Consider the following 13926-nt stretch of genomic DNA (forward strand, 5'->3'; position numbering starts at 1 on the left):
TAGAAAACCGTACGTCTTTTTAACAAAACAAAGCGCTCATGACCTTATTAAAAGAGACCCGTGTCTATGTATTTATGAAGACTCTAATCCCAAAGCGATCAAAATGTATAAACCAACAATTTGCAGAAGAAGTAAGAAATGCAAGTGAGTAATAAACATGAAAAAAATACCGTCAACTCCACTAACAGTTAAAATAACGAGGTACAGTTTTCACTTGTCAAATCACTAAAGATTTTAAAGAAGAGATTAGAAGTCCTTTGATGAGAGAATGGTGAAATGGGCCACTGTACATACTGCTGGTGGGAATGGACATTGATATTAATCAATCTGAGAAGCATTTGGACAGGATCTGTCTAGTTTCTAGCAATTTGCCCTAATGAAGTCATCAGTGACATGGGATAAAGGGATGTTTATTGCAGTCTTACTGAACTAAGAAGCAAATAACAAGCAACTCAGATCTCTCCCTTTACAGTTAAATTTTTAACTTTAAGCAAAGCTATAAATTAAATGATAAATGAACAAGTCATAAATTATTTCTACTGGAAAATATTAGATAAGCAGTGTCTGTGATTAGGGACTGACCTGCAGCTGCAGTCTTAACTCTGAAGTCACTTTCCTATTGTAATAAACTAAACGTGCCGTTCCTTTCAAAAACACAAATCTCTAGCAGCTGTGGGTAAGCTCCCTGGAAAAAGCCTGTCCATAAAAATGTTGAGCCAATTACAAATTGCGAAAACATGAAATGTAAGGAAAAATATTTTTTACGTAAAGCTGTTCCCTTACTCTAAATTCCTTGTTAATGTACCCCTTTCCCTTCCATCTTTTTTAAAGCCAGCTCTTGCTAAGACTTTTGCACTGAAAGTGAACTGAAATCAAACAGGTTCACGTTTATCTAAAAGAATCCTCTGTGTACTTTCAGTTTAAGATCACATTTTTTGGTCTTCCTTTTAATAAGAGAAGTAAGATCTGAAGGCAAGAAATGATTAACTCCCTTTTCCAGACACAGAATTACTCTCCCTTAAGCTCAGACTTAACTAAGGTGTACTGACACATCACTCATTATTTTACTGAAATTGGAAAATTACAGCCTCTGTACTGCCTGGAAGGATGTGTTAAGTGTGCTGTTACCTCTGACTACCCATGGGGGGCAGATTCTAGAAAAATTGCCCTTAGGAGTATGGGGCAGGCTGAAAAATCATCACAAATAAATACTCTGAATTTCATAACTCTTGCTATATCTTTTGTTCTGGCTATTTTATTGATTGTCTGGGCTGGCAATTTTTCCTTCTTCTCACCCTGTCTGTGTATGTGTATACGTATATATGTATGTACGTGTATATATGTGTCTGTGCATATATATGCATATGTGTGTATGTATATCAGATGTGTGTGTATGTAAATATAGAGTATTAATATGTATTTGTGAATCAGGGGAGTAAGTAAAAAGTAAGACCAAAGGAAAGGATACTTTCTTTAAATGTAAATATCGTAACAAATAGCTATATCCCTAGAAAGAGAATCTATGAAGACAAATGAAAAAATAATTAATACATGCTAAACCTTTCCATTGTATTTTTTAAACTTATTTATTTATTTATTTAGAGACAAGGTCTTGCTCTGTTGCCCAGGCTGGAGTGCAGTGGCGGGATGTTGGCTCCTGTAACCTCCACCTACTGGATTCAAGTGATTCTCATGCCTCAGCCTCCCAAGTAGCTGGGATTATAGGCACACGCCACCACACCTGATTATTTCTGTTGTATTTAAAATGTCTTAATACTTAATAAGGTACTTTAGGCATCTAGAATATTTAACGTATTTAAATCTGGCTTTAATTTTAACATTTTGTCTGTTTTATACTATTGGTCAATTTGAAACTTATTAGTGAGCCTCTTAACTCCCCCTCCTCACCCTGCTTTTTTTAGTTTTTGCTAGACTCTGTGCTGTGGGACTACAGGGGATACATGTTCCTGCCTTCAAGGTTCTTTTAAGTAGTTGGCGGCATTGTAGCATGAATCTGTAGCTAACATGTAAAGCACTTACCATATGCCACAGATGGGACCCAAAGCTTTACATGAATTATTTAATCCTTAACCACCTTGTGAGGCAGATACTATATAATCTGTATTTTAAAGTAGAGGAAATGAGCCTTGTAGAGAAGTAAGTCAGCAGAGCCTAGATGCTGGTCCGGATCACTCTGCCAGCCTCTGCTTGGTAACAATCAGTGACCAGCTACTCCCACGGAACCCCTGTGGCGACCTCACTGCCTTTGCTCCTTTGCATTGTAAAATATCGTTCAAGGCACTAAAGCTTCAGAACCTGTGTGAATTCCTGTGTGTTCACGGCACTAAAGCTTCATAACCTGTGTGAATTGATTGGTGTTGCTATAGAAAAACTGATGTGAACAAGTGCAGTGTATGGCGGCGCTGTCTGTGCCCGGCAAAGAGCAGGCTCAGATGACCTTCATAGTTTCTTCCAGCTCTAAGGCTTTCTTGTTTGCAGAGCGTTAGCCTTTGACACCTCTTAGAATTTTAACTCTTAGAAAGTGCCTAATGTGTCATGCTTTCTTTGTTGAAATTTACGTGAAGCAGATGAAACAGGAATGATAATAAGGTTTTTGTTCCTGCCTTTTAAAATTACTTCCATTCAGTAAACGTTTATCAAGCACCTGTTCTGTAACAAGCGTTGCACAACTGACATCACCCAACTATCTATGCAACATGGTTCCCAACTTTGACACTCGTGCAGCATCACTTTAAGAGATCTGATTATCTTCTCTCTTTTCCTCTCTAACTCATTGTTTTTGATGAAAGTAAAAACTTGGCTGGGTGCGGTGGCTCACGCCTGTAATCCCAGCACTTTGGGAGGCCAAGGCGGGTGGATCTCCTGAGGTCAGCAGTCCAAGACCAGCCTGGCCAACATGGAGGAACCTCATCTCTACTAAAAATACAAAATTTAGCTGGGTGTGGTGGCGGGCGTCTGTAGTCCCAGCTACTCAGGAGGCTGAGGCATGCGAATCGCTTGAACCTGGGAGGCGGAGGCTGCAGTGAGCTGAGTTTGCACCACTGCACTCCAGCCTGAGCCACAGAAGTGAGACCCTGTCTCAAGAAAAAAAAAAAGGAAAGTAAAAACTTAAGTAAATCGTAAAGACTCAAATTGGTAAGCACATTGAAATTCAAGGTTTAGCTGTGATTTAGCTCATCAGAAATTTGTCAGGTTTTTACTTTTGGATGTTATTTCCTGTGGATGAAGCATTTATGTTCTTGTCATATCCATTCCTGTGCCAAAAGTTTGTAGTGACTTGACAGCAAGCCTCCCTCTGTACAAGGAAAAATTATAAAGGAATTTATAGTTCTACCTGCTTATCCTGTAATTGCCTCTCATGAGGCAAGAGCTGTGGAAACATGAAATTAGAATGCTGTGAAATACCAGCATTCTAACGTGTTGTTAGAGTAGCTCATGTATCATCTTTGTGCTAAACCAGAAGCCCCCCTAATACTGGGCTACAGTCTGGGCCAGCACACACCAGGGACAGAGTAGGTGCTGGGGGTGGTTTGGGATAACTAAACTCTGCAATTAGGAAGAGAACCTTGTCTGAGAACCACTGCGCTCAAGCACGAGGGGTAGTTGTGAGGACGTTGGCTATTTCTGGTGTGGTGTGTGATGTCTGTGATAGGAAGATGGCTGGGTTCGGTGTCTCATGCCTATAATCCGAGCACTTTGGGAGGTTGAGGTGGGTGGATCATTTTTGCTCAGGGCTTCAAGACCAACCTGGGCAACATGGCGAAACCTTATCTATACCAAAATAATAATAATAATAATTAGCTAGGTGTGCATGCCTGTGGTCCCAGCTACTCAGGGGGCTGAGGTGGGAAGATGGCTTGAGCCTGGGAGGCAGAGGTTTCAGAGAACCAAGATCGTGCCACTGCACTCCAGCCTGGTCAACAGAGACAGACCCTGTCTTAAAAAAAAAAAAAAAAAGTCCCTTTTCTGGATTCTATGAAACTTTCCCTATAACCTAGAAAACAAGATGAACAAAGAGTAATAGACAGCTTTTTCTCTGGCGCTTTTCATAGAAGTTTGAATCCTCTCTGCACGTGTGATTTTAGAATCCCACCTCTTTTTCTCATCCTAGGGCCAGAGGGACGCATTTACCTTCTAGCTTCCCTTGGATGTCATCTCTGTCTTATAAGACAGTCATGTGTTTACAACTTGTCCTGTTCTCTTCTCCTCTTTACCTTTGTAAAGGAGCTTTAGAGCAACTGTCTTCCTTGTTTTAGATCCTTTATAAACAACCTTGTCTCTCAATTCAAATATCTTCTCAAAATCAGAGTGACTCTTAGAGGGCCACAGAAACATGTTATCGGATGGACTTGAGTCACTCTGTCCTTAGTATCTTGATTGATTTTTATTAAACTCTGAATCCGTAAGGTGAGGCACATAAAGCCATTGTTAGTCATTGGTAATTGTTTCACATTTCCTTTATTTTGAATCCTGTTAATTTCTTAAGCCCAATGGTAACAATTATTCATGTCCTTTATGCAATCATCCTGTGACATCCATGGGAGATTGGTTCCAAGACCCCTTGGATACTAAAATCTGCAGATGCTCAAGCCCCTGATATAAAATATGTGCTTGTATGTAACCGATGCACATCCTCCTGTATACTTTAAATCACCTGTAGATTACTTGTAATACCTAATACATTGTAAATGCTATGTAAATTGTTGTTATACTCTATTGTTTAGGGAATAATGACAAGGACAAACGTCTCAATACAGATGAAATAACATTCAATACATGCTCAAGAGAGATGCAGTTAAAAAAATTTCAGTCCGTAATTGGTTAAATCCACATGGATGGAACCCACAGATGCAGACAGCGGACTCTATTCCCTAAAATCCACACAAATTAGTTATTACATTTTTTTCATTTTGTTACAAAATACCTCTGTTTATAAAAAAGATATCTATGGCTGGGCATGGTGGCTCATGACTGTAATCTCAGCAGTTTGGGAGGCTGAGAAGGGCGGATTACCTGAGGTCAGAAGTTCGAGATGAGCCTGGCCAAAGTTTTGAAACCCCATCTCTACTGAAAATACAAAAGTTAGCCGAGTGTGGTGGCATGTGCCTGTAATCTCAGCTACTCAGGAAGCTGAGGCAGGAGAATCACTTGAACCCAGGAGGCAGAGGTTGCAGTGAGCTGAGATTATGCCATTGCTCTCTAGCCTGGGTGATGAGAAAACTCCATCTCAAAAAAAAAAAAAAAAGTTATCTATTTATGAAAGTTGATGAATATTCTTTTTGAAGAGAGTTTATTTTTATACCTTTAAAATGTACTTGTATTTTCTTTCCAACTTTGCAACTGATATAAAATATATATAAGGGTTTTTTGTTTTGTTTTTGAGATGGAGTCTTACTCTTTCACCTAGCCTAGAGTGCAGTGGTACGATCTTGGCTCACTACAAACTCTGTCTCCTGAGTTCAAGTGATTCTCCTGTCTCAGCCTCCCGAGTAGCTGAGATTATAGGTGTGCACCACCAGGCTTAGCTAATTTTTTTGTATTTTTAGTAGCGATGGGGTTTCTCCATGTTGCCCCAGCTGGTCTTCAACTCCTGGGCTCAAGCGATCTGCCCTCCTTGGCTTCCCAAAGTGCTGGGATTATAGGCATGAGCCACCGCGCCTGGCTCTATTTAATTTCATATGTGTCACATTATGAAACCATAGAATTTCCATTAGAGAAGAGAACCTGAGGCTTGGTCATTTATTCCATCCCCTGGAGTCCAGTTAAAGTTAACTGACTTGCTGAAGACCAACTAATTGTTGAGTGAGTGAGCCTTCTTCTGTCAGCCTGACCGACGCATAAGCATACACTACACGACACACTCCCTAATTTAGTTCTCTTCTTGTTTAACAATAGATGCTGCCTGTGCCATGGGTACATTGTTAGGTTATGCTTAGGATGTAATAGAAACTTTGTTAATGTTCATGAATGAGAGAACTTGTAGTTTACATTTAAAATGCTTTTACAGTGTCCTTAGCTTTTTCATATCAAACGTGTTTACCAATCAGTTCTTGATAAATTATGACTTCTGACTTATTTTGCTTTATTATACAGTTATTTTACTCAATGGTTTTTCAACAGAGCTCTCTATTGTTTAAACCAAATAAAATTTATATTATTATAACTACATAAATAAATATTAATTCTATTATAGGTTATTGTTTCAATAAAATTGTGTACTATTATTTTTTTCTGACTGAATACACTTCTGACAATATTATGATGAAATAGGTCAGGCACAGTGGCTCATGCCTGTAATCCCAACACTTTGGGAAGCTAAAGTGGGGGGATTGCTTGAGGCCAGGAATTCAAGACCAGCCTAGGCAACATAGCAAGACCCTGTCTCTACAAAATATTTTAAAAATTAGCTGGGCATGGCGACGTGTGCCTGTAGTCCCAGCTGCCTGGGAGTCTGAGGCAGGAGGATTGCTGGAGCCCAGGAGTTCAACACTGCAGTGAGCTATGATGGCGCCACTGCTCTCCAGCTTGGGCAACAGAGTGAGACCCTGTCTCTAAAACATTAGGGTTTTACTTTAATAAACCAATATTATCATAAATAAAATCCAACCCAACTCTAAGGGTTTTTTATTTTTGTTTTTTGAGGGTTTCATTTTTGGTTCATGTTAACTAAAAATATATTTATTTTGATATTTGCAGCTGGTTTTAGAAGAAGTTTTCGTCTTAGTAGAAAAGATAAGAAAACAAATAAATCCATGTATGAATGCAAGAAGAGCGATCAGTACGACACAGCTGACGTGCCCACGTACGAAGAAGTGACACCGTATCGGCGACAAACTAATGAGAAATACAGACTCGTTGTCTTGGTTGGTAAGTGCTTGTTTCTGTGTGTAATTCTGAGGAAATAAGTGAGCTAGTAAGAATTTCTCTTCAAAGTGAATCGTACTTGAAGTTTTCAAGCTAAAAATCTCCTCCTCTTGAACACTTTTGTCTTGTCTCTGAAACAAAATCTTCAGTTTTTTGTACTTAATTGACTTGCAGAGACTTTTAAGACATCTCTGAAGAATGGTACTGTCATTTTAGTGGAACCTTTGTCAAGTGGGGATAGCAAACACTGTTGTAATATATGAAGCGTACATCAGGGCAATTAAATAATAGAAATGAATATTTTTGAACACAATGCAAGCTCGTTTCAAAGCATTTTGAGGCAGCAGCATGGGACAAGCTTCAGATGGCATTGAGACCTTCAGCAAAATAAAGTATTACAGCAGAGTTCTAGGATATTTCAAGCTAGAGAGTCAGCAGAGTCGCTTTAAAGTTGATAATTGGCTGGATGCAGTGGCTCACACCTTTAATCCCAGTACTTTGGGAGGCCAAGGCAGGAGGATCACTTGAGGTCAGGAGTTTGAGAACAGCTTGGCCAACATGGTGAAGCCCCATCTCTACATTGTGAAGCCCCATCTCTACAAAAATACAAAAATTAGCCGGGCATGGTGGCACAGTCCTGTAGTCTCAGCTACTCGGGAGGCTGAGGCAGGAAAATCACTTGAACCTGGGAGGTGGAGGTTGCAGTGAGCCAAGATTGCACCACTGCACTCCATCCTGGGTGACAGAGCGAGACTCCGTCTCAAAATAAAAAGGTAGTTAATAAAGGAATTTGGGTATTTTCACAAACATCAGTTGCCTTGACTCAGATTTGCATCCTAGCATCTATCTTGTGCACCCTTCACAGGTGTGAGCAGCCACAAGCTCCGTGTGTCTTCATTTCATCCTCAGTGCATTTCTTTAAAAACGTAGTGAGAGATATTTAAACTTCCAGGATCAAAGCCAATGATTTTAGAAAAGTTTTGGAGTAGAAGAGCATGGTGTCTCTTTGTATCAGTACATTCTCACACTGCTATAATTACATGAGACTGGGTAATTTATGAAGAAAAGAGGTTTAATTGACTCACAGTTCCACAGGCTATACAGGAAGCATGACTGGGAGCCCTCAGGAAACTTAACAATCGTGACAGACGGTGAAGGGAAAACAGGTGTGGGTTTCACATGACAGCAGGGGAGAGAGAGTGAGAGCGACGGGGATGTGCCACACGCTTTTAAACCATCAGATCGCGTGAAAACTCATTATTATGGGAACAGCAAGGGGGAAATCCACCTCTTTGATCTGGCTACCTCCCACCAGATCCCTCCCCCAACATTGAGAATTACAGTTCAACATGAGATTTGGGTGGGGACACAGAGCCAAACCATATCACTGTTGTTAATTGTTCTTTTATAAACTCTTGATAATACTTATGGAAATGAGAATCAATGGAGAAGCTGAGAATTACCCTGACTTAGTAAGATGGAGTCCTTTGAAAGGTTACAACCCATGCTGTTCATTGAGAGGTGGTGGGTGACTCATGGGAAATGATGCAGTTTCTCATGTCTGTAGGTCCTGGAAATGAACACTAGCATCATTACATATTAAGATTGTGTGCGTTATTTTGAAACACATATTCACATACTTCAAAAGAAATTCAAAATTTCCTTTATTAATGATGTCCACATCTCCTAATCCATTTATACTGAGCCTCCTCACGGAGGAGGAGGAAGAATTTATTTAGAGCTTGCAGTGCCCTGCTTCTCATCCTTATAGAGGTGTGCCAATGAGAGAACATGCCTTTCCCAGCTCACTGGGGCTACCTGAGACCTCCTGCTCCTCTCCCACCCCACTGTCCCTTCTGTGCCGCCTCCTTCACCAGCACAGACCACAGCAACATCTCTTCTGTGCCTGTTGCCTCTTCTCCTCAGCCAAGGGGAGAGACATGTAATAAAATGGCAATGAGGCTGGGCGCAGTGGCTAATGCCTATAATCCCAGCGCTTTGGGAGGCTCAGCCAGGAGGATTACCTGAGATCAGGAGTTCAAGACCAGCCTGCCCAACATGGCAAGACCCTGTCTCTACTAATAATATAAAAATTAGTCAGGTGTAGTGGCAGGCACCTGTAGTCCCAGCTACTTGGGAAGTTGAGGCACAAGAATTTCTTGAACCTGGGAGGCGGAAGTTGCAGTGAGCTGAGATTGCACAGTGGTACTCCAACCTGGGCAACAGAGCAAGATTCTCTAATAAAAAAAAAAAAGAAAGAAAAGAAAAGACATGTATTAGTCTGTTGTGTGTTGCTGTAAAGGAATACCTGAGATTGGGTAATTCATAAAGAAAAATGATTTGTTCGGCTCACGATTCTAATAGCTGGAAGTCTGGGCGTCTGGTGAGGGTCTCACCCTGCTTTGACTTGTGGTAGAAGGCAAAGGGAAGCCTGTGTGTGCAGAGATCACATGGAGATAGAGGGAGCAGGAGTGGTGGGATGTCAGGCTCTTTTTAACAGCCAGCTTTCTTGGGGGATGAATAGAGTGAAAACTCACTCCCTGCCTCACCCCAGGGAGGGCATTAATCTATTCATGAGGGATCTGCTCTTATGACCCAAACATCTCTCCTTGGGCCCCACTTCCAATGCTGGGATCAAATTTCAACACGTAATTTGGGGTGACAAACATTGAGACTATAGCAAGAGGGAAAAATAAAATGGGAAACTTCATTATCTTGGAGGCCACCTCTCCAGATTTGACTCCATCTACACTCTGCCTGGTTTTGTTTTTGCCGTCAGAGTCCCCAGGTTGTTGCCTTTTGTGCACTGTCCCGAGTTTTGGGCTGTATTCAGCGGGGGATAGGCTCTGGTGGGTTTTCCCCACCATCGTGGGTCTAGAACTCTCTGAAGCTTTAAACTCCTCTGACACAACTTGGCCTTTCTTCATGGGTGTGCCTTAATCAACCTCCTCAAAATTGTGTAATGGAACCCCAGCCCTACTGGTCAGCAGTTGAAAGGGTCATCGGGACAAAAGAATATCACAGCATCATTCCAGCTACCTTTTGAAGCAAAATAGCGCTCCCAGAATTATATATCACCACATTCCATCGTCAGCCAAAAATCATAGAATGACCTGATGTATTTTCGCTTCTCCTCTCTTTGAATGCTAATTGTCCAGATCCGTGATGATTGATAGAACTAAAATTCATCTGGCCAAAATCATCGGTAAAGAGATTAATTTAATTGTATGCACTTCAGTTGCCCTGTTTCCCCTTTGGCCTTTGGGTTCTTGGTACCCAAATTCTGAATTGAGTGTGGACTCTGTTTTGGGGCCAAGTGCTTTGCTTTGCTTTTTTCTTTTTTTGTTTTCTCTTCTTTCTTTCTTCTTTTCCTTTCCTTTCCTTTCCTTCCCCCTTTCCTTTCCTTTCCTTTCCTTTCCTTTCCTTTCCTTTCCTTTCCTTTCCTTTCTTTTCCTTTAAATTCTGGGATACATGTACAGAACATGCAGGTTTTTTACATAGGTATACATGTGCCATATGATGGTTTGCTGCACCCATCAACCCGTCATCTAGGTTTTAAGCCCTGCATGGATTAGGTATTTGTCCTAATGCTCTCCTTCCCCTTGCCCCTACCACACAGGCCCTGGTGTGTGATGTTCCCCTCTCTGTGTCTATGTGTTCTCACTGTTCAACTCCCACTTACGAGTGAGAACATGTGGTGTTTGGTTTTCTGTTCCTGTGTTAGTTTGCTGAGAATGATGGTTTCCAGCTTCATCCATGTCCCTGCAAAGGACATGAACTCATCGTTTTTTATGGCTGCATAGTATTCCATGGTGTATATGTGCCACATTGTCTTTATCCAGTCTGTCAGTGATGGGCATTTGGGTTGGTCCCCTCCCTTTTCTCACTTTATTTGTTCATTCCCAGCAGAATCCTAAAGCCTTTTTTTTCTAGCCCTGTGATATCAATTCTATTGCAATGACTGGTGTTTCTGTCTCCTGTTTGAAATTCCTTAAGTTTGATTCCTGATTCTCAGAGATTTCCCCTTTGTCTTCCAACAGGGGTATTACCCTTGACATAGTCCTAAACTGGAGATGCTAAATGCTGATGCTCCCAAGTGGCACAATCAGAGAACATTTATATTTCCTTTGATATGTGCTTCTGCCAATGAGTGTTTCCTCATTCTCTAGAGATTTCCAGGCCTTGAGTAAATAATTAATTGCATTGCTTCAGTGACAACCAAAATATCTGTTTGAACTTCTTAAGTTTCTCTGCTACAAAGATCTAACTGCCATGTTTCATTACCCTCTGCTGTTCCCAACTCCTTTCAAATAGTCTCAAGCAAGTTTTAAAATTTTGCCTTGTTTTTAAGAGAGTCCTGTCCTTCCTCCATGCTATGTAATAACAGTAACTAAGAGCTGTGCGTGTATTATTTCCTTCAGTCCTCGTCTGACTATATGGTAAATACTTTTATTATTCCCTGTTGTACAGATGAAGAAATTGAAGCACAGAAAGAGGTAGGTAACTTGTCTAAGATTCTGCAGCTGTTAAGTTACAGAGCTGATGCAGATCCTAGCAGGTGGACACCAGAACCCTGCTTCGTATCTTACTGTGGAATATGGCTTCCCATCTTAAAATTAGGGCAGTACTTGACACTCTGTGCTGGATCTAAATATCATACTTTTTTTTTTTTTAAATCTCTTTAAGGACTGGTCATTCACTTTCCTGAGAGATACCTCCTTACTTTGTGAAAGTTTAGATGTGAGTCTAGTGAAAGCGTTTATGTTCACTTGAATCCTGCCCACGTCTATGACTCGAGTTTCCAACGTAGGTCTCCTGAGGTCAGTTCAGCACACTTGGTGGTCTCACCTTGCTCTTCCCTACACAGTAATTCTGCACACTGTCCAGGTAGAGTTCCTTACTGCACCTGTCATTACTATTTCACTGTCTTGCTCCTTAAAATTTTTCAACAAAAGGAGTGCTGATTTTCCTGGTTTTCCCTCTCTAATTTGTTCACATTTCCCGTGGTCAACCTGGGGATAAGTCTTCCACTTACCAGGAAAGGTTATGTTCATGATCGGTCTACTGCCTTCAGAGTTCAGAGACTGTCTCTCAATAGTTTTTTGATTGCCATAGATAGAGGTAGTCTTGGAGAATATACAGAGGGAGGAGCTCCTGCCCTTCCCCTCTGACCTCCAGACCCTATTCCAGGCCTTGTCAGATTTCACATGCATCCTGGTCACCTGGGGGTCTTGTTAAGATGCAGTTTCTGATCTGGTAGCCTGGGGTGGGTTCAGAGAGCCTGCATTTCTAACAAGCTCCCAGGTGATGCTGTTGCTGCTGGCCTGATTAATTAGGGTACATTTTGCTTTTCGCCTACTGCTGCTGGTTCAGATGCAGAGGCTGTGAGGTCTGGTGCTGTGCACATAGGGAGAAGCCTTGTTGCTCTGTTTGAAGGGGTTCAGTTGCCACTGCCCTCTTTGGTTAGTGATTGTGAATTGGCTGCCATTTATTTTGATTTTCTACTTTTCTTGGCATTGTATTTCAATTTTGTGCTTTCTCGTGTATGCCTTATAATGATGGCCTAGAAACTTTTGATTTCTTGTTAATCTTTCTGCTGTTCAGGATTTGCTCGGCGATATTTCAGGTTTTGGTTTGTCTGTTTTGATCAACAGATTTGTTATGATTGTTAGCCTTTAGTCTGAAATTCCTCTAGGAAAATTAACTTTATCTGAAACTCTTTAGCCCCAACATGTTCTTTCCTATTTTGGATCTATTGCTGGTATAAGGCAGTATTTCTTAAATCTGTAACAATTGGATTATAACAGAACAGACTTAATGGAGAATATCCATTATATTCTTTTTGTCATGTTAGACCACATTTTCTCTTCAGGCAAATGGTATTTCCTGTGTCTCTATATGAAAAATAGAGGGAGGGCCGGGTGTGGTGGCTGAAGCCTGCAATCCCAGCACTCTGGGAGGCCAAGGCAGGCAGATCACTTGAGGTCAGGAATTCGAGACCAGCCTGGCCAACATGGTGAAACCATGTGTCTACTAAAAATACAAAAATTAGCCAGGTGTGGTGTCGGGCGCCTGTAATCCCAGCTACTCAGGAGGCTGAGGCAGGAGACTCGCTTGAACCTGGGAGGCAGAGGTTGCAGTGAGCTAAGATCACACCAGGGTACTCCAGGTTGGGGAACAAGAGCGAAGCTCCATCTAAAAAAAAAAAAAAAAAAAAAAAAAGAGGAAGAAAGTCATGTAAGCATGGTATATTAATGCAAACTTCTTAGTAATAGTTCTACTAAAGAAAAGATCTAGAGACTTTCCAGAATCAAGAATGCCTGTGCAGGTGGAGGCTTGGACATTTCAGCCCCCGGTGTCGTTATCAGAACATTCCACCTCTACCCAGTGTGGCCTGTGTACAGCACAACGCTGCACAGTGCGATCTGGTGGCAGCCAAAGCAGTTTTATGTAACTGTCCTTCAGAAGTATTCCCTATTATTTGCTTTTTCTGTGTATTCCTCGCTCAGAAACCCTTTCAGCTTATGTGTATGGCACATTGGAAGTATCAGAAGCGTAGAGCCTGTTACGTGGAGAAATCCCCATCTCTTTATATCCTGTGAGGCAGGATAGTGTAGAAGATGAGAGACGGGCCTCTGGGACAAGATGGCTGCTTTCCAGTCCTGTGACGCCCTTTGGTAGTCACACAACATGGGAACAATTCAAATTTTCTCTGGGCTTCAGTTATTCATCTGAAAATTTAAGATAATAAAAACACCTACTTTCTAGGTTTGTTTTGAGGGTTAAACAAAATAATCTGTGCAAAGACGTAGGCCAATTCCTGGCACCTAGTATAGTTTTAATAAGAAATATTTATTGGCCAGCATAGTGGTGCATGCCTGTGGTCTCAGCTGCTCAGGAGACTGAGGCAGGAGGATCACTTGAGCCCAGGAGTTAAGGACCAGCCCAGGCATAGTGAAACCTCATCTGTAAAAATAAAAAAAGAGACTGGGTGCAGTGGCTCACACCTGAATTCCCAGCGCTTTGGGAGGCTGAGGCAGG

General features: G+C 41.4%; 1 protein-coding gene across 9 annotated transcripts in view; it reads left to right on the top strand.

The window, feature by feature from the left end:
• MPP7 (membrane palmitoylated protein 7) overlaps nucleotides 1-13926 on the top strand; it is a 252173-nt gene that overhangs the window by 209768 nt on the left and 28479 nt on the right. For all 9 annotated transcript variants that reach the window (XM_009214166.4, XM_009214164.3, XM_009214167.3 and 6 more), the window contains one exon: nucleotides 6718-6888. In XM_009214166.4, coding sequence (XP_009212430.1) covers nucleotides 6718-6888 — 171 coding nt within the window. The remainder of the gene's footprint in view (nucleotides 1-6717; nucleotides 6889-13926) is intronic.

The sequence above is a fragment of the Papio anubis genome, chromosome 11 (genome assembly GCF_008728515.1).
Source record: "Papio anubis isolate 15944 chromosome 11, Panubis1.0, whole genome shotgun sequence".
Classification (NCBI taxonomy): Eukaryota; Metazoa; Chordata; class Mammalia; order Primates; family Cercopithecidae; genus Papio; species Papio anubis.